Source organism: Mixophyes fleayi, chromosome 2 (assembly GCF_038048845.1).
Source record: "Mixophyes fleayi isolate aMixFle1 chromosome 2, aMixFle1.hap1, whole genome shotgun sequence".
Taxonomy (NCBI): domain Eukaryota; kingdom Metazoa; phylum Chordata; class Amphibia; order Anura; family Limnodynastidae; genus Mixophyes; species Mixophyes fleayi.
In genome coordinates this window covers 158,813,827-158,836,468 of record NC_134403.1, presented here as the reverse complement: position 1 = coordinate 158,836,468, position 22,642 = coordinate 158,813,827, and the positions used below count along the sequence as shown (strand labels likewise).

The following is a 22,642-nucleotide window of genomic DNA, read 5'->3' as shown; positions in this document are numbered from 1 at the left end:
ATGGAATGTCCTATATCTCATAATTCACAATATTTACATATTTAAAATATATTTTAAAGACACGTCAGAGGGTTCTTCATCTCATGATCATATTGCAAGAACTTATACTACGTTCTAAGGCTGGGTACACAAACAGAAAATTTCTCCTAATGCCATATTGTTAACAATTTTACCAACATCTTAAAGTCCCAATCAGCATGCTGATTCATGCATCAAAAATGCATGGATCGGTGATCCATAGGACTGAACCGATATCAAATGTCAAAATTAATATAACCAGCATAAATATTGCAGAGTCAGTGTTACTTTATATAAAAACAAGTTATTGTAAGTACTAATATGCAACACTAGAGGTAATATAAAAAATGCTGATTCATGTGTAGACACTATACACGTTTTGCAAGATATACCTTCAGATCTTTGCTCTTCATCTGTCATAACCATCTGCTGAAAAGATCTCTACGGAGATCTGCCTGCATTGCTGGTCATGAGTGCATACACACTTCAGAATTTGCCCGACATCGTTCTACCCTTCATAGTGATTTTTAGTCAGTTTACAAGATCAAATCAAATGATACTATGTGCTTTGGTATAATAAAATATGGTCGTGGGAGTGTACACACGAATGCAATATTAGACCTAACAGTCGTTTATCGTGTGATTTGCACAATAATCGGGTGAAAAACCATGAACATAGCAAACATAGGATATCTGACAGTCAAGCGTCAGAATATCATAGATAAGTCTTACTGACAAGTTGTGGCAGTGAGACTCTGTATGTTAAGTAATGGAGTAAGGCATGAAAAAATGCCTTTGTACTAGGATGAACTCACTAATTGATATATGGTTATTCAGGACTTAGCAGATATGTATGCTTTAGCAAATAACACAAGTTATTAAAGCATCGGGACATACAGTCCAATAGACAGTGCATTTATGGAGCACATACCTCCCAAGTGTCCCAATTCCAGCGGGACAGTCCCGATTTCAGTGGACCGTCCCGCTGTCCCGTCCGACTTACAATTTGTCCCAGTATCGGAGCTCCGATACCAGGACATAGCAGCCAGTTTCCCCAATGGTCTAGGAGGAAATGGGGCAGGATGTGTCCAAAAACCACTACTGCGCATGCGCAAACTGTGCACAAACAGAAAGTTCATGGGCAGTGATTAGGTTCGACGAGGGGCGTGGCTTATATGTCCCTCTTTAGAGACTAGGGGGCATATTCAATTGTTGGCGGTTTCCGCCGCGGAAAAAGTATTACCGTTATTACTAAGCCGTATTTCAGCTCGCAGCCCCCTGAGCCACGAGCTGAAATCCAGCATGAAATGTACCGTAATAACGGTATTTACGCACACTATTACCGTAATGACGGTAATAGTGCGCGGGGCGCATTGCTTTTGTGAGGTACCCTCACAATTGAATATGCCCCTACAAATGTTGGGAGGCATGGGAGTAGAATATAATGGTATCACCTCAAATGGTTATTCATTGCTGTTAAAAGGTGCAGGTCCAAACGGAGCATATTCTGATGAGATCAACACCATGATCTGGCAGCCCTTGAAATGCAGTGTACCCACCAGCTCACACTGCATACTCTATACACTCCATCCTACACTGGTAATACTGTACATCAACTCATCGTAAGGCACTATTTTTCTAACATGTTGCATCTGTGCTCTGCATAGTATGAGAGCAGTTAAAGATATTCATCAGACATGCTTGGGCATGGTCTTATCATGCTTTATTATACATTTGTCTATTATTCACACTCATAATTTGTACTGCATGATGATGGTTTAGTATTCTTATTTTTTTTATGTTCTTTTAGTTCTTATGACTGGAGAGCATGTAAAGTTTGAAAATGTGCAATAGCTATATCCTGATTAACATTAACAGTGCCATCTAGTGCCTAACTGTGCTTATTACCATTTAGTAAAAAAAGGCAATTACTTGTTATATTAGTCTGTGCTTTTCTCATTTTTGCAGCATTTTTTAAAATCCTATCTGCCAAAAGGACATCCATAAAAGTCCAAAAGGTGATGGCTGTCGTTGAGGAAACCAGCTACCGTTTCCCTTGTCTACCTGGTCCAGTATACATGAATGTTAGATGATCCTTTGATTAAAAAAGTACAAAGTAAATATGCTTTTATTTTTGGTACCATAACTGATTATACTTGATTAATTGACATATATTTGGTATTTCTAAGAGCAGTAGAACTAGATGATTACATTTTGTTATAAATAAATGGACACTGCAAAATGTGTGTATGCATATATGAGTAGAAACATAATACCTTTGCTTGACTTATTGTCATTATAAAATGATCACAAACAAACATATTTGTATTAATATTTTATTAAAAGCATTACCTCTCCTAAACCTAAATAAGTAAAATTTGCTGAGCCATGTTAAAAAAAACCCCAAAAAGGTTGTTCCTGCCGAAACCAACGCTGCACGAAATGCAAAAAACAGTTGTGCGAGCCTATAAAATGTATCATCACTTGATATGGCCAGGTGAAAAAGTGGAAAAAGCTAAGATACATGGTTAAAGCTTACAGATAAAGAAAAAAGCATTGTTTGTTTGTTTTTATGACAATTTTGAAAATTTAAATCAGCAGTATTAGGTTAATATTTTACTGAACATTTGGTAAAATAAACGGAAAACACAGTAAAAAAAATATTTAAAAAAATAATTTCTGAAGTAAAGTGATAGGAAAAAGATCACAAAAAATATTTAACTTAGGGACTATAAACAGTTCACTGCTATAAAGGCTAATTTCAGTCAAAACTAGTAAATTAAATGAAATAAAATATTGATGTTACCTTTATGCGCTCCACTGGTCTGATGGGTCCCTTTGTGAATTTAAGGGCTCATATACATGGGTGTTTTCCCTGTTAAACTGCAAGATGGCGTTATTGCACACTGTGAAGAAAGGGTCAACAGTAACCAAAATGTGGACGCAATATGTCCTGTTGTGTTGTCATTTCCTGTTGTGTGCTGTCTCCTCCTTCTCCATATGGTTCAATGAACTATTTGCAGTGCTGGTTGAGCTACCTACCTTCACCAAGCAGTAAGTGCAGTTCAAAACACATGCACCAGGTGCATAGGAAAAGTGTCCATGTGTACAAGCCCCAACAGTCTTGACAGGATAGGGCTGGCAAATTTTAGGGGGGGTGGATCAAACCTCGACTCTGCAGCCTATTAGCTACATTTTAAAGGAAAATGATGCCCCCCTGCCCCCCAGCCGAGCCTGCCCTGCTTTTAAAGCTGCAATCCCCGGACCCCACGCCTATATAATGGAATACAGGAGTGGGGTCCGAGTATTGCCTCTTTAAAAGCACCATTTTCACTGTGCCCATTGTAAATGACGTAATTTTGTACTGTAGATGTTTGTGACATTCAGATTTCACACTGGACGGTGATTTAAGGTTTCGGACAAACTATGTGTGTTATATGGTAAGTCATGATTTTATAATTCTCTGACTTATAGTAATCAATATTGTTACGTTGTTTTAAACTATGTCGGCATTTCCACATTAATTTGATGAAGTACCTGGAATCAAAACATGTTTCTTTGAACAGAGTATTAGTTGCAAATTTTACAATTTAAATCTTTCAATAGTAATGTCATATACATAAAAGATAATTCCATGTTAAAATAACATATGTAATAAAGCTACACTTTGCCTAAGAAATGTGTTTTTTAATTATTTTCGTGACCCCAGAAATATATTTTACATGACTTTCAGTAAATACCAGTAGCAGTTTTCTGGCTAACTATATTTTAAAATGTATGTTTAGGCTCTTTATATTTAATGAAATCTTGGTTAAATCCTGTAAGATATTTTCTTGTCAAACCAGGGGTGTCGAATGTGGATGATAATCTGATTTTTCAGAAATAACTGCAATCAAATCTATACATGTATGGCCATCTTATTATGTACATGACAAATGTGAGTCTCAGGGTGAGATTCGAAAAGTTCTCAGATACGTCAGTATTTACATTGTCTATTATGGCAAAGAGGAATAGGAGAATAACAGAAATATGCTGTTGAGTCTTTGAAAACTTCACATCCTAAATCACTTGCTATCTTCTTAGTCTCAATGCATTATACAATCTACTGTTTTTATGCACACTAGCCAACTCTCCTGGAATGTCTGGGAGACTCCCGAAATTCGGGTATGTCTCCCAGGCTCCCGGTAGAGCAGGCAAATATCCCGCATATGGCATCTGCTCCTCAAAATGACACAAATTGTGGTGAATTGCATCATTTTGGCCCCGGCCCCCGTAAAAAAACGGCATTTTGTCGTGGGGGGCGGAGCCGAAATCAAGCGAATTACTGCGCCCCGCCCCTCTCGCCCACCAACCACGCCCCCCTGCCTGGGATCTCCCGGAATTAACTTGGTAAGTATGTTTTTATGCTATTACCAGGCCCTAATTCATGAAGAGGCTAAATAGGCCTGAGTGTTCTTTTTTAATAATTATTTACATATTATATTTAAATATGGACTGAAATAGGCTGATTAATTTTGATTTATTTCTTTCCTATAGATAGTGTGAAGTGGATGTTAGGACTATGGAGAGGTACAGCCTCTATGTGTGGCTATGGGGCCACAGAGTAAGAGTCTACAGGGATTACTATCTTCTCTCTGCTCTCTGTATTACCATGTTAAAGAAATGTACCTGTGAGGTGTCATTTTCTGATTATGTACTCTATTCTCTATGATTTATGCCATTTGACATATGGTTTATTCTCAGGAAATCAAGAGTATCCATGAGGGCACTTTTGTGACATGTTTAAATTCTCATTGTTAAGTAAATAACAAGAAATACACGGCATGAACAAAAAAAAAAATCAATTTATTTGTGTATATATATATATATATATATATATATACTCTAGTAAATCATAATACCTTCTTTGAATTGAAACATATTTCAGAATTTTCAGAGCTTAAAAATTATAATTTAAAATATTAAATACTGTCTATTTACAGTATGATTCCATTGTCTATTTCTAGCATGACTGGGAAGGAGGAAAAGTGGAAGATGCAGCAAGGGTTAAATGGTAACATGATGTGCCTGCGGATAATGGAAGATAAGTAATCAAGGTTCATTAGGCTCCAGAATGCTGTACTTTTTACATGAGGATGCATCACATCAGCATTTTTGCTATTGTCTAGGTTCTGTCTCAAAAGGAGGGAAAAAAATGTGTTTTAGAAGTTAAGAAGGAGGTTATGCAATTTACATTGGTCTATACACATGTTTATGTATGGCTTTGTCAAGGTAGTTTATGAAATGACTATCTTAGTTTATTTGTTCAAAAGCATTTTAAGAGAACGTGTTAGTGTGCTTACAACGGCAGCCATAGTACTAGAATGTCGAGCCATAAGTTTAACACTGGGATCGCTGAACATCTTGACTGATGTGGTCTCTGCAGCCCTCAGCAAGCAGATGTAGTTCATTACCACCTCATCTATTTTCGCTACAATTTCTTGTTGCTGTGTTTCAGAGTTCACCGCTTTTACTAATCGCATGCAAGCTTCTGTTAGACAACAGAGAATTTGAAAGCTTGAAGTCATAGCTGACAGCATTTCTTCTGGGTCCTTGTCTGTGGCAGCCATTTTCCTGCAGGCACTTCCTAGTTGTCTTGATTCCAGGGACAAACGTTGTTTATAATGAGACAGTTCCTGGTCGTAGGTATCTAACCTTGCATCTTCCCCCTTTCCAGGGTGATTTGATCGTATTAGGCAAAGTAACTCATTAGCATCTCGTTGAGCAGCATGAAATCCATCAGGTATTGCATAAACTTTTTCTTTTAGTGCATTTATTCTGGCAATCTTTTCATCAAACTCCATATTCTGGACATTTAACTCAATTTGTCCAGCAAGTTGATCATCCTCAGTAGATTTTGTGGCTCTTTCTATAGTGGCCCTGGGAGATTCTATGTCTTTACTTCCGCTCTGTGTGGAGGAAAGCAGATCTCCTTTTTGCCCTTCCGCTGGTGATTGTGGTAAGTACACACATGATAGTTCTTTCTTTTCATTATTATTCCCATTATATACCTCTTCACACTCATCCTCTTCTTCATCACCATTATTTCCCCTGTTTTGGAAGCAATAACTAAAGGGCCCTCGACATTTCCAGTTACTTGCATCTATTTTCAACAACGGCAGAGACCTAGATTGTTTTTGTACCTTTTGCATAGAACCGGTAGTAGCAGATCTTTTACTATCTTTGCTTTCACTGATTGAATTCACAGAACTGTGGGAGCAACTTTTTGATAACTTTTTCCCCAATGGAAGCTCAAATCTCTTTTCAGATCGAGAGAGTTCTGTCTGTACTCCATCCAAGCACAAGCTTATTGAAGAAATTTTTTTGTCAGTTGCCTCCATGCCTGAGGATCTTGTTATGACACTGCTGCTGCGTCTCAACACTTTTCTGTTATGTGGCATTTTTAGACTTCCACCTAACATGTCATATTGGTGTGACTGTGAACTTATATCTGCTGTACAGGCCTGGCTCCGTTGGTGAAAAGAGTGAGAGTCTTGATTCTGAGTTGGCACATTTGATTCTGAGCGAATGCAGGATGATGCAATAGGGTCACCTTTCAGGGGTTTAGTAGTAGCTTCAGGCATGCCATCTCCTCTTCGTCCTTTTGCAGGCTCTGTCAAAGCTACACTAGGGGTAGTAGAAAAGCAGAGATATTTGTTAAGCATTTCAGAAATAATTACATACCACCATTAAAAATAACTGTTCTGGACTAACTTTTGATTGGTGCAGTTAAAGGAGAACTCCTGACCCCACCCACCCCCTACCATAGGGAAACATCCCCCTTGTAGAGGTTCTTCTATCAGGATTCTGCTCTTTACCTTACAATTGCCTCTGGAAGATTTCGAGAGGTGGAGCAACTGAATTGAAATAGTTGTCAATGGGGTTTGTGCAATGAACTTGATTAGTCATTACACAAGTCAAGTCTAATCACTTGTCAAGTGACAAGTGATTAGAGATTCAATCAGATGGTACTTTGATGCACCCTCCTATTGACAACCATTTTACCCTTTGCTCTTCCTTTAGGGTTCTGTGGCAATTGTTAAATAAGAGAAAGGAGTAGGGACTCCATTGTATTTTTACAAATGGGGTGGCTTCCTTATGAGGAAAACTTCATTTTTGACTTGTAATATGTTGCGCAGAGACTTAAATATGATGAAAACTCTGGCTCTGTCAATGCAATAAGATATACATATAATTGAACTACACATGCAGTCAAACATACATTGACAATAAAATCAAATACATATTTATGTATATTTGAGAACTAACATTTCCAATAAAATAGTACAAGAATTCTTTTTTCACAGAATACGTTTTTTCATCTGTACACAACTTATGCTGCTGTCATACTGGCATTATTAAACGGTGTGTGTTGTGTTTTCAGTCAGAAAAGTGTGGTTTTCTGAAATCATAGTATAATAGACAGTTTCCTTGTCACACTAGAACTTATCAGCTGCTGAAACACTGTCTGCCGTTTTAGAAGCTGAAATGGTCTGAAGTGCTTCTTGTGTGGCAGGAAAATAGTGCTTTTCTGGCTGAAAAAACATTGCATTCTACAATGCTCATGTGATAATAGCCTAACATTTTTAAAAAAGGTCTGCCCCTGACTTTCATGGGAATATGTTAAAGACTCAGTCTAAAATATATATTTTTTACTATCCTAAAATACATGTGAAAAAGATTGAAATGCTCATTATGAGGTCCTCCTGAATGCTGTGTGGTTTGCCAAATATCCTCAGCTTTTAGCACTGTTTGAGAACAACATCTATTTTAATTTGGTGTCCTCACTATGACATTTTCAATGCTTATTTTTGTCCATTGTCAATTTATGTTAATTATATCGATATTTGCAACATTTTTGTGACTGTTTGCACAAATGCTAATAGCTATATTTGAAAAATCTGATTTTTAAAATTGAAAAAGTGAACATTATGTGCTGCATTATGTACTAGTTTGAACTGGAAATCCTGGACTTCTCCCAGCAGAGGGCGTTCACACTGCAAAGCAGGAGAGACCTGTATCACCCCAGCTAACATTATTAGATCCATATAAACTGCATCTTATATAAGCAGTTTTATTAGATGCAGTTTGTGCAGCCATTATGCTTAAAACTGGCATCCTTTTTCTCTTCCAAAATTGAGGCTATCAGACTGAACATCTCCTCTTCCCCTTCTCCCGCCACCCCCATCGCTTCACCTCCCTCCAACAACCAACTCTGGTGCTCCTTTTGCCCTACAACAGGTGAAGAAGTTTGCTGCCTTATTCTTTCCTCTCCACCATCTACCTGTGCTCTCGATCCTCTCCCCTCTCACCTCCTTCGCTCTCTCTCTCCCACTGCCTGCTCTTACCTCGTACACCTCTTCAACCTATCACTCTCCTCTGGTGTAGCCCTCTCCTCTTTTAAACACGCTCTTATCCCTCAAAAAACCCAATCTCGACCCCACCTCTCTTGCTAAGTATCGCCCAATCTCACTTCTCCCCTATGCCTCCAAATTACTTGAGCGGATTGCCTGCAGCTGCCTCGCCAGACACCTCTCGGACAATTCCCTCCTTGACCCTCTCCAATACGGCTACCGTCCCCTCCACTCCACCGAAACTGCCCTGGCCAAGGTTACTAATGATCTCCTATCAGCCAAATCCAAGGGTCACTTCTCCCTACCCATCCTCCTTCACCTCTCTGCAGCCTTTGACACCATGGACCACCCCCTCCTGCTGCAAACTCTTCTCTCTCTCTCGGCCTCTCTGGTTCTGTCCACGCCTGGTTCACCTCATACCTCGCTAACCGCTCCTTCTCTGTATCCATGTCTGGTTCTTCCTCCTCCCCCTACCCTCTCCCTGTCAGAGTCCCGCAGGGCTCTATTCTCAGCCTTTTACTCTTTTCGCTCTATACTTCCTCCATTGGTGCTCTTATCTCCTCCTTCGGTCTTCAGTATCACCTTTATGCTGACGACATTCAACTCTACATCTCTTCTCCTGATCTTTCTTCCACCCTCCTCTCTCGGGTATCCTCTCCGCCATCTCCTCCTGGATGTCCGCGCGTTTTCTCAAAATCAATATCTCTAAAACTGAACTCATTGTCATTCCTCCGCCTAGACTCCCATCCCACCATGATCTCTCTATTGTCGTCAACAACACCACCACCTCCTCTGCCTGGATGTCACCCTTGACTCCTCTCTCTCTTTTGCCCCCACATTCATTCCCTTGCCCAAGCCTGTCGCTTCCAACTACGCAACATCGCCCGCATCCGTCCCTTTCTCTCTCAGCATGCCGCCAAAACTATCATCCACGCACTCATCATCTCCTGCCTCGAATATTGAAACCTCCTCCTCACTGGCCTCCCCCACTCCCATCTCTCCCCACTCCACTCTATACTCAATGCGGCCGCAAGACTCATCTTCCTCTCATGCCGCTCCTCCTCTGCCTCCCAACTCTGCCTTGCCTTACACTGGCTTCCCTTCCCCTACAGAATCCTTTTCAAACTCCTCACCACCACTTACAAGGCTCTCTCCCACTCTACTGCCCCTACATCTCTAACCTCCTCTCCATTCACACTCCTGCCTGCTCCCTGCGCTCGGCAGCTGATCGCCGCCTCTCCTCCACTCTTATCACCTCTTCCTACTCCAGAATCCAAGACTTTTCCTATGCGGCCCCCCTTCACTGAAATGACCTCCCTCTTTCCATCAGTCTATCTCCTACTCTGTGCTCCTTCAAACAAGCACTCAAAACTCGCCTCTTCCTCAAAGCCTACCAACCATCCACTTAACCCCCTCATCTCCACCGCTTGCTCTGCCTTCTCTCCCCCTTGCCTCAACTGGCTCCCCTTGTGCCTGGTCTGTTTACCCTCCCTTAGGATGTAAGCTCACATGAGCAGGGCTCTCTTCCCTCCTGTCTCCTTACCTGTTCTTCTGCTCCGTGTTTATTGCATTAGCCTGCCTGGAGTTTCTGAAGTATTGGTATTTTTTGTTTATTGTTCTGTACTGTTTCACCCTGTATAGTCTACTGTTTGTACTGTGTACGGCGCAAATCTTGTGGCGCCTAACAAATAAATGATAATAATAATAATAATAATAATCCTTGAACACAAAAGTATTAAATCTGTAGAACTTTGTGAAGTTGTGCACCAAAGACCAGGTCATCATATTAAAATCCTTGGTCCTATTCACATAGGTTCTCAAGGTCCTAACCAAATCCAGAGATTGAATAGAGCCCTCTCACTCTGAAAACGTATCCTGGTCTAAAGCTGGAACCACAAGGAAGGCTTGGTCCAAATCAGTACTCTGTCCAAGACTCTTCTGACAGAAGAGATAGCCAAAAGAAAAACTGTCTTCTGGGTAAGGGATTATAACTTCACCAAAGCAAGTGGTTCGAAAAGAGACTGTTGCAAGGCTGTCAATACCAGATTGAAATCCCATGGAGCCACTGGAGTCACATACATCCCTCCCTGCAAGAAGGTCTGCATTTCAGGTAAAAGAGCCAGTTTTCTCTGAAAGAAAACTGAAAAGGCTGGGCCTGGACTTAGAACTTCAACTAAGTTTTATCCCCCATTTGAGATAGTCCTGCAGGAACTGCAGCAACTGGTCCAACCTGAAAGAAGCGGTAGGAAACCACTTCAGTCCACACCACAAAATGTAGATATTTCAGATCGTGGTAATTTATGACTGACACAGGCTTACGAGCCTTGATCATGGTCTGAATCACCTTGTCAGAAAACCCCTTGGCCTTAAAAATCATGGCTTCAACAGCCACACTGCTAAAGCTGAGGTAAACTCTGGTTGAGGAAGGGTCCCTGACTTAACAAGTCTGATCTTATAGGCAAAAAAAGCGCCACACCGGCACCTTTCCAAGACCTCCTGGATCAGTCTGGTGCAAAAAGAATTGTTATTATTTATTTATTTGTAAGACACCACAGATTGGATACAGAAAGCAAGTCACAAATAGACGAGCTAATACACCTAAATAGTACAGATGCGTGTGAGTAATGCTAAGGGGAGAGAGTGTAGCAAAAGACATGAAAGGACATAGAAGAGAGTCAGACAGTAGACTGACATGAGACAATAGGTAGAGAGAGGGAGGGTTGGTGAGAGACAGTAAGACTGACTGGGATACAATAAAGAGGGTGTGCAAGGAAGAGGAGATGATGGATAAGATAGTCATGAGGTGGTAGGATTGGGGGGTTTGAAAGGTGAGTTTTGGGTGAGCATTTAAAGGATTAAAGGATTGTAGATGGGGAAACTACGAGTGAGGCAGCATAGGGATTTCCAAAGATTGGGGGCAGCACGGTAGAAGAATCACCAAAATGCCCCCTCTCTTTGCCTTTTTTAGCAAACTAGTTAGCATTGCTAATGGAGAGAACAGGTATACGAGTTGGAAGGTTAATGGAACTGATATGGTGTCTAATTGACACGCCTATGGATCCCTAGTCCTGAAATAGAAGTACTCCATGTTATGGTTCAACCAAGATGCTATCATGTCGATGTTTGGTTGACCCTAACAGACTACAAGCTGCTGGAATATCTTTGGTAAATAAACCATTGCCCAGGATAAAGTTCTTGCCTGCTGATAAAGTTGGCCTCTCAGTTCTGTATTGTAGGGAGGAAGACCGCTGAAATGACCAGAACATACTATTCCACCCAACAGAAAATTCCGGCATTCTCCCTCATTGCTAAGGCAATCTTGGTGCCCCCTTGGTGATTTATGTACACCACCACTGTGGCGTTGTCTGACTGAACTTTTATGGCCCTTTTCTGAAGCGAGGTCAGGGAACTTGCCTTGTTCAGGTCATCAAGGTGCAGAATGACCTTCATCACTATGGATCAGAAAAGGGTTGCCATCAGTGCTATGCTCTTTGTGAACATTCTCAGCACTGTCACCAGGCCAAATGGTAGGGTCCAAAACTGATAATGGCAGGAATGAACGGTGAATATGACAAGGCATTGCTGACCGTCCCAGATTGGAAGATGTAGGTATGTGTCCTTAATGTCCATGTACACTTCCCGTTCCATGCTGTTGATGACCGACCTAAAGAACATGTACTTCATCTTAAACCTGTCCACCCTTAATTGTACATTTTAGGGATTTCAGATTCAGAATAGGTCAGAAGCAGCCGTTTGGCTTCAAGACCAGCAAGAAATGTCAGCATAAACCCAAACCATTTCTTTGAATGGCACAGAAATACCCCCACTTAAGTAAGGGACTAAATGGCTTCTCTTAGAGTTAAACACTTTGCCCTGCCATATCAATGGTAGCCCCCACAAGAAATTCAGAGGCCTCTCAGTTATGCTCCAACTAAATTAGCAAATTCAATCTGGTTCTGTCAGACTCCAAACCCTCAGTCAATTGCTCCTCCTATCTTTCTTCGCCATATTGACCAAACTGTAGCTAAGCTGGGGCTAAATGAAGCCCCCTGCGTCTGTGTAAATGGTATTAAGGGTGGCTTCAATTTTCCTATCCATGCTGTCCCTTAAGGTAGCAATATTAGTAATAAGAATAGTGATAGTCTTGATAAGGTGAGCTATGGGAGCATTAACCTTGGATTCCCATTTACCTACATCCTACATGATAAATGGACTGCAACCTGCGGGAGATCTGAAATTTACAGTCAAGTCTTGCCCACGCCTCATCTAAACAGGTCCTCCAGCTGAATGGATGAAGGATATTGCCTGTTTATTTTTCTTATTAAATAGTGACCTCTGATTGCACACTGTCCTTGATCTCTAGTGTCTGCCTACCAGCACGCACTCCCTCTTTCTTGTAGGATCCTTAACATAGCTTTTAAATCGACACCTCTGGTCTGCACAAGATCTGCATCCAGAGCCGTAACTGGGGTGAGAAGCAAAATTGCTGCTCCCCCTAGTCTCAATTTTATCCAAATAATCATAAAATTTTCATAAACTGCACTCCCCTTCAGCGTTGCGCCCTGGGCGGTCGCCCCTCTCGCACAGCCTTAGTTATGGCCCTTTCTGCATCTCTAATTCACACTCATTATCTGCTCCCATTCCATTTTACAGGACTTTTAATGGGCTGTACTCATTTTGTGGAATTCCCTCCCTTACATAATAAGTTTTTCCTCTAGTCTTCAAACCTTCAAGCGTTCTCTGAAAACCCACCTCTTCAGGCTAGCTTATAAAATTCCTCAACCACCCTCTTAACCTCCTTAAGGTATCCCATTACCACCCTTTACACAGTTCACAAAAGATAACCCTTTGACCAACATTGCTGTGTGACTGGATCATATAGCCCACTAAGCATGTTTTACCTTTGCAATCTGGCTGGACCAATATACAATATGTAGCACTTAGCCTCATGTATCAAACTCCCATTGTCCATTACTGTATTTGTTCCCAATTACAAAGCACTAATTTTCTGGCGCTATATAAATAAATGTTGTTGTTGATGATGATGAATTCTCCTCAAGAAATGAATAAACCCTCTAGATCAGATGCTGAAGTGGTGGAAGATGACAGAATCCTCTGAAGGAATAGGAAACCTTATCTAAGCCCTGCACTGATTTGACAGGTCCGGCTCATCAAGTACCAAAAATGCAGAACCAGGTTCCAGGGAGTTAGCTCAGGGGAGGAAACAAAAAATATACACTCTTACCAGAGTAGGTGCACCTTGATAAAGACTCTCTGGATTCGAAACATGATGGAGCAGGAGAGCTGTATAGAAATATTTTTAAGAACTATTCTGAGACACTTCCTATAAGAGATTCCATTGTGAGGAGACTACCAGTGATAGGGAGATCAGAGCCGTGACGAGGCCGGTGCCACCGCCCCGAGCGCAGTCCCAAGGGGGCGCAGTGGCCGCCCGCACCGACCTCTCTGTGAGGATGAAATTTTTTTTTTAAAAAAACATAAACAGACCTCAGATTCAGACTGCCGGCCGCCCGGCGCATCCAAGATGGCGGCCGGCACCCGGCTCCTCCTACTTTTTAACTCTGCCCTCTGTCCCTGCAGCATCAGAGGTCATGATGCTGCTGGGAGCAGAGGAGCAGAGATTTACACAGGGGGCTGGGCTTGACTGCAGGCGCGCAAACAGCAAGGACTGCCTGGCTGGCTGAACAGGAAAAAATCATCAGTGAGCAGGAAAGAAAAAAAACTGAAAAGAAGCTGAAAATGTAAGTAACATGAGAGGGAGAGAGGGAGAGAGGGAGAGGGGGGATGGTGGGGGATAGGGGGGGGGGAACTTTTAACACTTTAATGTTACAGTTTATAATTATCACCATGCCATTGATGTTGATTTCTGCAGATGAGCAGAAACACAATGAAAAAAAAGTGCCCATCCATGAGGGGTAAGGAGATTTAAAGTGTGTCTCCCTAAGGAGGGTTATATAAGAATATATATATATATATATATATATATATATATATATATATATATATATATAACACCCTAAGGAGGGTTATATAAGAATTTACTGTTTTTAGGTATTAGAAGGCTATGGTCTGTTTTAGGGGCATTAATGACGTTGACCATTATAAATCTACCTGGCTTGCCTAGTGCTGGTTATGGTAAAATTGGGGGGGACCAACTGTAATGCCACCAGACCAGCCGGCTCTGAAGGAGCTGACAGATATGTACCTACCTGCAGCGTCCTGTGTAGTAGAGCACAGCAACCCTGCACCCAAATTCAACGGGGCACGTTCCTTGCTGAATTCGGGAGTGCGCAAAGCCTAAATAAGTAAGTGTGTACAATACTGAACGCGGGTTGTGATCAGAATGAGGAAAAGTATGTCCCGGCTTCTTTGTACAGTCTATAATGTATTTATATCCCTCTGGAGATATGGCGTCCAGAAATGGACACAGTATTTTAGATGAGGCCGTACCAATGACCTATACAGGGGCATTATTACTTCTTTCTTTCTGCTACCGCTTTTTCTCCATATGCAACCAAACACCTCTCCACCTCTGCAATTAATAGATTTATTATAAACGTTTCAAAAAAATACAAGGAATTATTTTATTTATTTCTGCAAGGACATCTTTAAAATCAGAGAACACATATTTTCTTATGGCCAAAACACCTGAATGAGAACACTGTCACCTGCTGGACCTATTAGTGGAGTCTGCTGCTTATTAATGCATCAAAAATAAAGATTTTTACTCCATATATTTTAATATGCAGGAAAATATAAGGCTGACATCGCCATTCAATCAGTTGTATTTCTCACAATATACCATCACCTTTCACTCTGCCAAGAGTGTTGTTTGTATATTTTGCTTGGGATTGTAAGGGCAACATGTACAGGAAAATATTACACTGTCTGGGATTGCTATATTATTTGTATTTTTGATTGAAGCCAATTTTTTTTTCGGGAACACCTCTCTAGAACGGCTTACACCTGTGTCCCAGACCAGGTACAACAACTAGAGAAGAAGAAACATGCCACCTGACCTGTCTCGGCACCGTGGACAGACCAGTCGTTTCATTTGCACCCCATCACTGAAAGAGGGACGGTAAGGCCAATTCTAATATATAACACATAATTAGGTTTTGTGTGTATATATATATATATATATATATATATATATATATACATATATATATATATATATATATATCTATATATATGCATTGTGATGCATATATGTGTATATATATATATATATATATATATATATATATATATATATATATATGCATTTTGATGCATTTGGCTTTTTATGCATTTGCAAATGTGTGTAACTGAGAATTCTGCATCTCTATTATACAAATGGAGAGGCAGCTCTTATACTGTTAGTAGTGTTGCTGGGGGAGATCCCTCTCTCTCTCTTTCTCTCTCTTTCTTTCTCTTTGATACAAGTTTTTTCACCTAATCCTGGAGGAACATTACAATTTTCAGTGAGATTCACAGCTAGCTTATTATTGGAGCATCGTTGGGTTTCGGTTTAGTTTTCAGGAATATTAGTGAGACACATTGAAGGTTAAGCACTTTGTGTGTGGTCATCACGACCAGTGTTGCAGTCCACTGTGTTGTCCTCTGTTCCCTTATTGTACATGGTTCCCTTCACAGCTTAATATCTTCTGGGACTGTCTCTTTATTTAATTTTTAATCTTCATGATGAGTGCAGAGTATTGTATGGTATTACATCACACCACTAAAGTCAAATGTATCTTTTAGTAATAAACGATGCCCCCAAAGAAGCCATCTGGTGCAGAATTCCGAAAGCTGAGGAGAGGTAGAGAAGAGGAAGCTCGTAAGCTTTCCCATCATTTTCAGAACTGGCTCACAAAGTCAGCCAGCGATGAAGGTGCCGGGAGCTCTAGAGCAGAGTCAGCACCACTAGAGATCTCTCATTCTGAGCCAGAGAGTCAGGAAGACGTTTCTGCCGTCACTGGTACTACTGACGTGGACCCTAATGTAGAAAATGAGACTGACAGCACAAGTAATGAAATTTTGGGCCTTAGGTTTAAAGATCCACATTCTTGGCCTAACATAACGGACAATGTGAGGTGCTGTTTAGTGAGACATGGACCAGAGCAACAGAAAGATTCAAATTTTACACTCTCAACCACTAGTGACGGGAGGCGATTTAGTCAGGATTGGTTCATTAAAACTGCACCTAATGGAGAAACAGTAGAGAGAACCTGGCTTATGTACTCTGAAATGCAGAGAGCTGTATTTTGTTTTCCCTGTATGCTTTTTGGAGTTAAATCTGCATTAACTCCAAGCATTGCAAACCCACATAAAGGCTTCTCTAATTGGAGGCATTTAAATCCCAGGATTGTAGAACATGAAAACTCACCTGAGCATCTACAAAATTATTTAAGTTGGAGGTCTTTAGCGATGCATTTAAAACTTGGTCGTGGAATTGACCATGAACTGCAAACCGTTATAGCTTCAGAAAAGGAGAAGTGGCGCACTGTTTTAAAAATAATTCTGGATGCAATTATTTTCTGTGCCATAAACAATTTTGCTCTTCGGGGTTCATGTGACCAAATTGGCCAACCCAACTCAGGGATATTTCTTAATGCGCTGGAAATGATTAGCCATTACAATGCTGAGTTAGCTGGTCATATTGAAAAGCATAAGAAAGGCAGTGTTTCCTATTTTTCACCAGTCATTCAAAATGAATTTATTAACCTTCTTGGTAACACTGTGAGAAAAGAAATAATAAACCGAATCAAAGAAGCAAAATACTATTCCATTATCTTTGACTGCACTCCGGACACCTCACACAAGGAACAGCTCTGTGAAATTATCAGATATGTTAGAATTGCAGATGGACAATGCAGTGTTGAAGAGAGTTTTATAGACTTTATTGAAACCACTGAGAAGACAGGTAGTGGTCTTGCTGTGGAAATAGAAGAGAAGCTCTGCAAGGATGGATTAGATCCTGATAATATTCGTGGACAGGGTTATGACAACGGAGCAAATATGGCAGGAAAATATAATGGTGTGCAGGCAAGAATAAAACAAGTAAACAATCTGGCTAGATTTGTTCCATGTGCTGCACATTCCCTTAATTTAGTAGGAGTTCATGCAGCCAGTTGTTCTGTTGATATGGCATTATTCTTAGGAACTGTTCAGAGACTGTTTAATTTTTTTGTAAGTTCAACACGCAGATGGGAAACCTTAACAGGCATTCTCAAAATTACCCTCAAAAGTCACAGTGACACCAGGTAGTCCTCAAAAGCACGTGCTATCAGGTCCTTAAGTAACCAATTGCCAGGAGTTCTTGAGGCACTGCACAAGATATACGATCAGAAGACATGTGGAGAAACAAGTTCTTCAGCTGAGAGCCTTGTGATGCAAATTAATTTTAAATTCATTTGCTTACTTCTAGTGTGGGGTAGAATTTTGAACAATATTGATTTTGTCAACCAAGCTTTGCAAAAGAAAGGATTATCTGTTGACCTAGCTGCAAAACTGATAATTGGACTTCAGAATGGACTACAGCACATGCGTGAAGAAGGTGTTGATGTTATACTGAAAGATGCAGCTGTTCATGCTCAGTCTATGAACCTTCCTATGGAATTTCATATGAAGAGGAAAAGGAAGATACGAAGGATTGACTATGATGAAGCTGAAGATGAGGGTTCCAGTATGTCCACTGAGCAGGTTTTCAGAAAAGAATTCTGTAATGTACTGGACACTGTGAATGCACAACTGAAGTGGCGTTGTGAAACATTGATGGAAATATCTTCAGACTTTGAGTTTCTCACTGGGTCTGCCCTCTTCAACATGCCACTAACTGATCTGAAGAAGTGTGCTTCTGACCTGGCACAGAAGTACTCTAATGATCTCAATGCCACTGAAATTGTGACAGAGATCGAAAGCTTCAAATTCCAAGCAGTTTCCATCCTCCCAGATTGCAGCACAGCAACACCACAGGATATTTTAAACCTCATACATGAGTGGTCCCTGAGTTCGGCATATACAAATATCAAGATAGCTCTGCGCATCTTCCTCAGTATACCTGTTACTGTGGCATCTTGTGAACGCAGCTTCAGTAAATTAAAACTAGTGAAGAACTACTTGAGGTCTTCAATTGGACAACAACGCCTTTCAAACTTGGCAATTCTTTTCATTGAACATAAACTGACAAGTTCCATTAACTTTGACACTATCATAGAAGAGTTTGCAAGTGTGAAGGCTAGGAAGGCACCTCTATAAACATATAACATTTATTTATTGTATTGTATTGTTTATTTAAGATGTTTATTTTAGTTACAAAGTTCTAAAGAGAAATATAGTTTATTTGTTACAATTTGTTTCATAGTTTTATTTCAATAACCAATTAATTTTTTTTACACAGCTAGCATGCGATAGCTGCATTGAAAGTACTGTGATTCTATGAATGCTCATTACATAAATATCCCTACAAAGCCAGAATGTGAAGAATGGGGAGGGAGGGGGTTTCAGTGCTGTCTAGCACTGGTAAAGCACTAGCCACACCCCACAGGAGGTTGGACACGCCCACTCAAAAAATGACACTCCCACTTACATGGGGGCGCCGGTGCCCTGTCTCGCCCAGGGCACCAAAATGTCTAGTTACGGCACTGAGGGAGATCCCTGGGTCCCCATTTAACATCATTATCTACTGCTGTGTACGTTCTCTGCTCTGGTAGGAGTTTATATTTTTGCATTGATTTCAACATATTTTAATGTAGTTTGATCACATATGTTTTTGACTTCTTATGTGCAATAAAAACGGTATTATGCTAGATGCTCCTTCTCTTGTTTTGTTTTTTATATGCCATATTGGATGGAAGGATTCCTGATGGTTTGAATCCTCAAGAGGGAGAAAGAGAGAAATATACAGATTTGATATCAAGTATTCTATATCTATTACTTTCTTGTGAGTAGCCTGACATCAGGGAGTGCTGCATTTGGGTTCAACTGAAGATTCATCTTATCCTCTGCATAATAGAAACACTTCAGAAATTTTGTTATAAGAGCATGAAGTGCATACAATATTTCTTTATTGTGATTTTATCTGTTTTTCTGTATGTGAATTCAACTGGAAGAGATATCTATCATCATCATCATCATCATCATTTATTTATATAGCGCCAACATATTCCGTAGCGCTTTAAAATTGGGGACAAACATAATAAACTAATAAACAAACTGGGTAAAACAGACAAAGAGGTGAGAAGAGAACCATCACTAGTATAAGATAAGTCATCTAAATATAAGTATTTTCTTCATTATTTACTTATAGATGTATTTAAGGGATATTAAATGCGCTTGAGAGGATTCCTATTTTTTGTGCTAATATTTTTAAAGTACAGTATTGTTTGCAAAACATCTAAGGGCTTCGTCACATCAATGTTTGAAATGTGTTAATTATGACTTGAAAATTGCATTATATTTAAATTATGTCATTCTTAATTAGTTTGTTCACACCTATGCTGAGGAGTACAGAAGTTATAATGTGTGTTGAGAAAGGTTGCATGTTACAGGTATTATTTATTTAATTAATTTTCTATTAATACCTGTGGCTGGATCACTTATAAATAAATTATTGTATACATTTATTTAAAGGAAATAGCACAGGACGCTTATTTATTTAATTGCAGATGTACTGGTTTTGTTGTATTTGTGTGGCACTTTGTATAGGAAATGCATTCTTTTCTGAGGTATATGTCTGATGCCATAAGCATTTTTTGAGGAGTCTGTTGTGTAGGTTCGAGAGGAAGTCCACATTAATGCTAATTAAGTCCATTCATGTGAGTAACCAACATTTCCTTTTTAGTCTAAGTGAACCACAGGAGGTCGTTACTGGTGTTCCTGAGTGGCCTTTTGCCAAGTGTGTTATAAGCTGTCTTAACATTGTAAACAGCATGTGATGTAGGATATCACAGATAAGTATAAATTTTGTTATGTATAAATTGCATTTAAATCCATGTTTGGGGAAACATATTGCATCCTGATACTAAAAATAACTCAGACTTTTTAGGGCCAGCAAAGAGTTTAGGGGGCCCCTGCGAGGTTATGTCCAAAACTGAATAAAACAGCACTGGTTTGTACTTAAATGTATCATTATTGTTCCATCTGACTTTCTGATCACTGGTACCTTCAACCAGTGTGAACTGTCCTTATCAGGACACTTGAGGTAAATAAACATGACTTGCTTTAAGACCTGCTTGACAACTATCTCCCTGCTGTAATTTCCTGTGACCTACAGATTAGACCCAACTCTAATCCGTTTCAGGCTGTTCTGAAATATGGACCCAGCTCCTAGTACCACCGCTCTGCCTGCTACCCAGCAGCTCTGGCCAGTGTGATAGGCCAGGGGCAAGTTTATCCACAGCAACCCTGATCTATAGAAAGAGGTCAGGGGTACCAGCCCAGGTGCACCAGCAAGGGGGTACACTAGCATCGACAGTTACCCAGAAGGAACGCGGTTCTGGATGTCGTTAAGAAGTCCAGTGGTGGCAGCATTGTAAGCCCCTCCTACTACGATGAGGGCACAATTGGGATAAAGAAAGGGAACGGTGGCAAAGTAAGCCCAGCTGGTTCCCAGTAACAACAGACAGGGTGGCAATATGTGTTCCATCCTGTCACAATACCATAATTGCTCAACAAATCAAAAATGCTTGAACAAGATATGCACTTTAAAAAATATGGATTTGTTGAAAACCTAACAATGCATTGGTGTGAACTAGCACATAGGTGAACTTAAGTAAATACAATGCTCCATCTGACTTCATTTTAAAATTTTTGTGATGGACCCTCTTTAAACACACCCTACTGAAATATTAGAGATTTCTGGGTAGTGCACCACGATGTGACCATGTTCCTCTTCCGAGGTGTCCTGGTTCACAAAATTTGACTTGTGTATTATAAGGAATGTACCCCGTTACTGTAAAATAACTGTGGCATTGTCACAAGCTGCGTGAACTAGCAGCTGGGCGTGTACTTTAGTTTCTGTGCTCTGTTATTATCCTTGTGGCATAGATGTTAGAGGGTGTAGGGACATCCTCCAACACCAGGGGGAGCTCTCATATGATTTAAACTGGTTCACTTATATTTTTATACATGCTTCCTGGTTATGTTATTACCTATGCTAGTTCTAGCTAGTAATTAATTAGCTGCCTCCTGAGGCTGATTGTCAGCCCTATCCTCCTCTGTCCTGATTGGCTCTTAGGACTATTTAAGGCAGTGAGATCTGGGCCTCACTGCCGGTTATAGCATCCAGTTTGCCTGTCAGCCTAACCTGCTCCTGCTCCTGCTCCTGCTCCTGCTCCTGCTCCTGCTCCTGCTCCTGCTCCTGCTCCTGTGAATCCTGTTGGACTGATTGCCTGTGTATGACCCCTTGCCTGGATTTGGACTCTGCCTGTGTTTCTTGTGACCCCGACCTCTGACGTGTTTACTGACCTTCCTGTTTGCTTGTGACCCTTGACCTTGGCCTGTTTACTGGATCTGCTGTCTGCTGCCAGCCCTTGACCCTTGCTTGGACTCCACTTTGCATGCCTCGGTTCTCCCTAGTCGGTACACACTTCACGACCCTCTGTCAGTCTGCAGCCAAGTCTGTCCCCACCACTAGGGGCTCTAGTGAACACCTGACTGGCGGAGCAGACTCCGGGTTGTGCTGTATCGGCAAGAGGGGTTCCTAACAGGCATCTAACGAACACAGTCTGTTCTGATAAATGTTATGTTTACTCTGCTTTTAAGTAAAACCTTTGCAGTGGCTAGTTTTAATGAAGAAAATAAGATTGAATATGGGAGGCTGATTTCCCAATTCCTAGGGCAGTCCATCTGTTCCAATTCCATTCAGCCTGTAAAAGTTTCCTGAATTTATCTGTCACTCATGAACAATGTTCCCCATTTTGAGATGCCTCCTAGCTGCCTCTACTTATAGGTGCCTTCTAGCTAATCTGATGCTACTGAACACAATTCAGATCCTAGCAGATTCTAACATTGGTGCTGAGAGATCTATGGATATTATGGCTACACAGGCTTGGTTGGCAGCATATTTCATGAATGACTCAGCATAAAATCCCATACTTGTAGAACACACATATTTCTTTTACAGACATTCTGCAATGGACGTGCAGATTGGGGCATTTGGGGTGCAGACACAGCAAACCCTGTTAAAGGGTGCAAAAGTTAAACACTGGACATGTGGCTACACC

The 22,642-nt window shown here is 40.7% G+C and overlaps 1 protein-coding gene across 1 annotated transcript in view; it reads right to left on the bottom strand.

The window, feature by feature from the left end:
• Positions 1-4,907: 4,907 nt before the first annotated feature.
• The window catches only part of FRMPD4 (FERM and PDZ domain containing 4), a 402,711-nt gene continuing 384,976 nt past the window's right edge, over positions 4,908-22,642 (bottom strand). Inside the window, exon 17 of the mRNA XM_075194815.1 lies at positions 4,908-6,679. Coding sequence (XP_075050916.1) covers positions 5,316-6,679 — 1,364 coding nt within the window. The 3' untranslated portion in view covers positions 4,908-5,315. The remainder of the gene's footprint in view (positions 6,680-22,642) is intronic.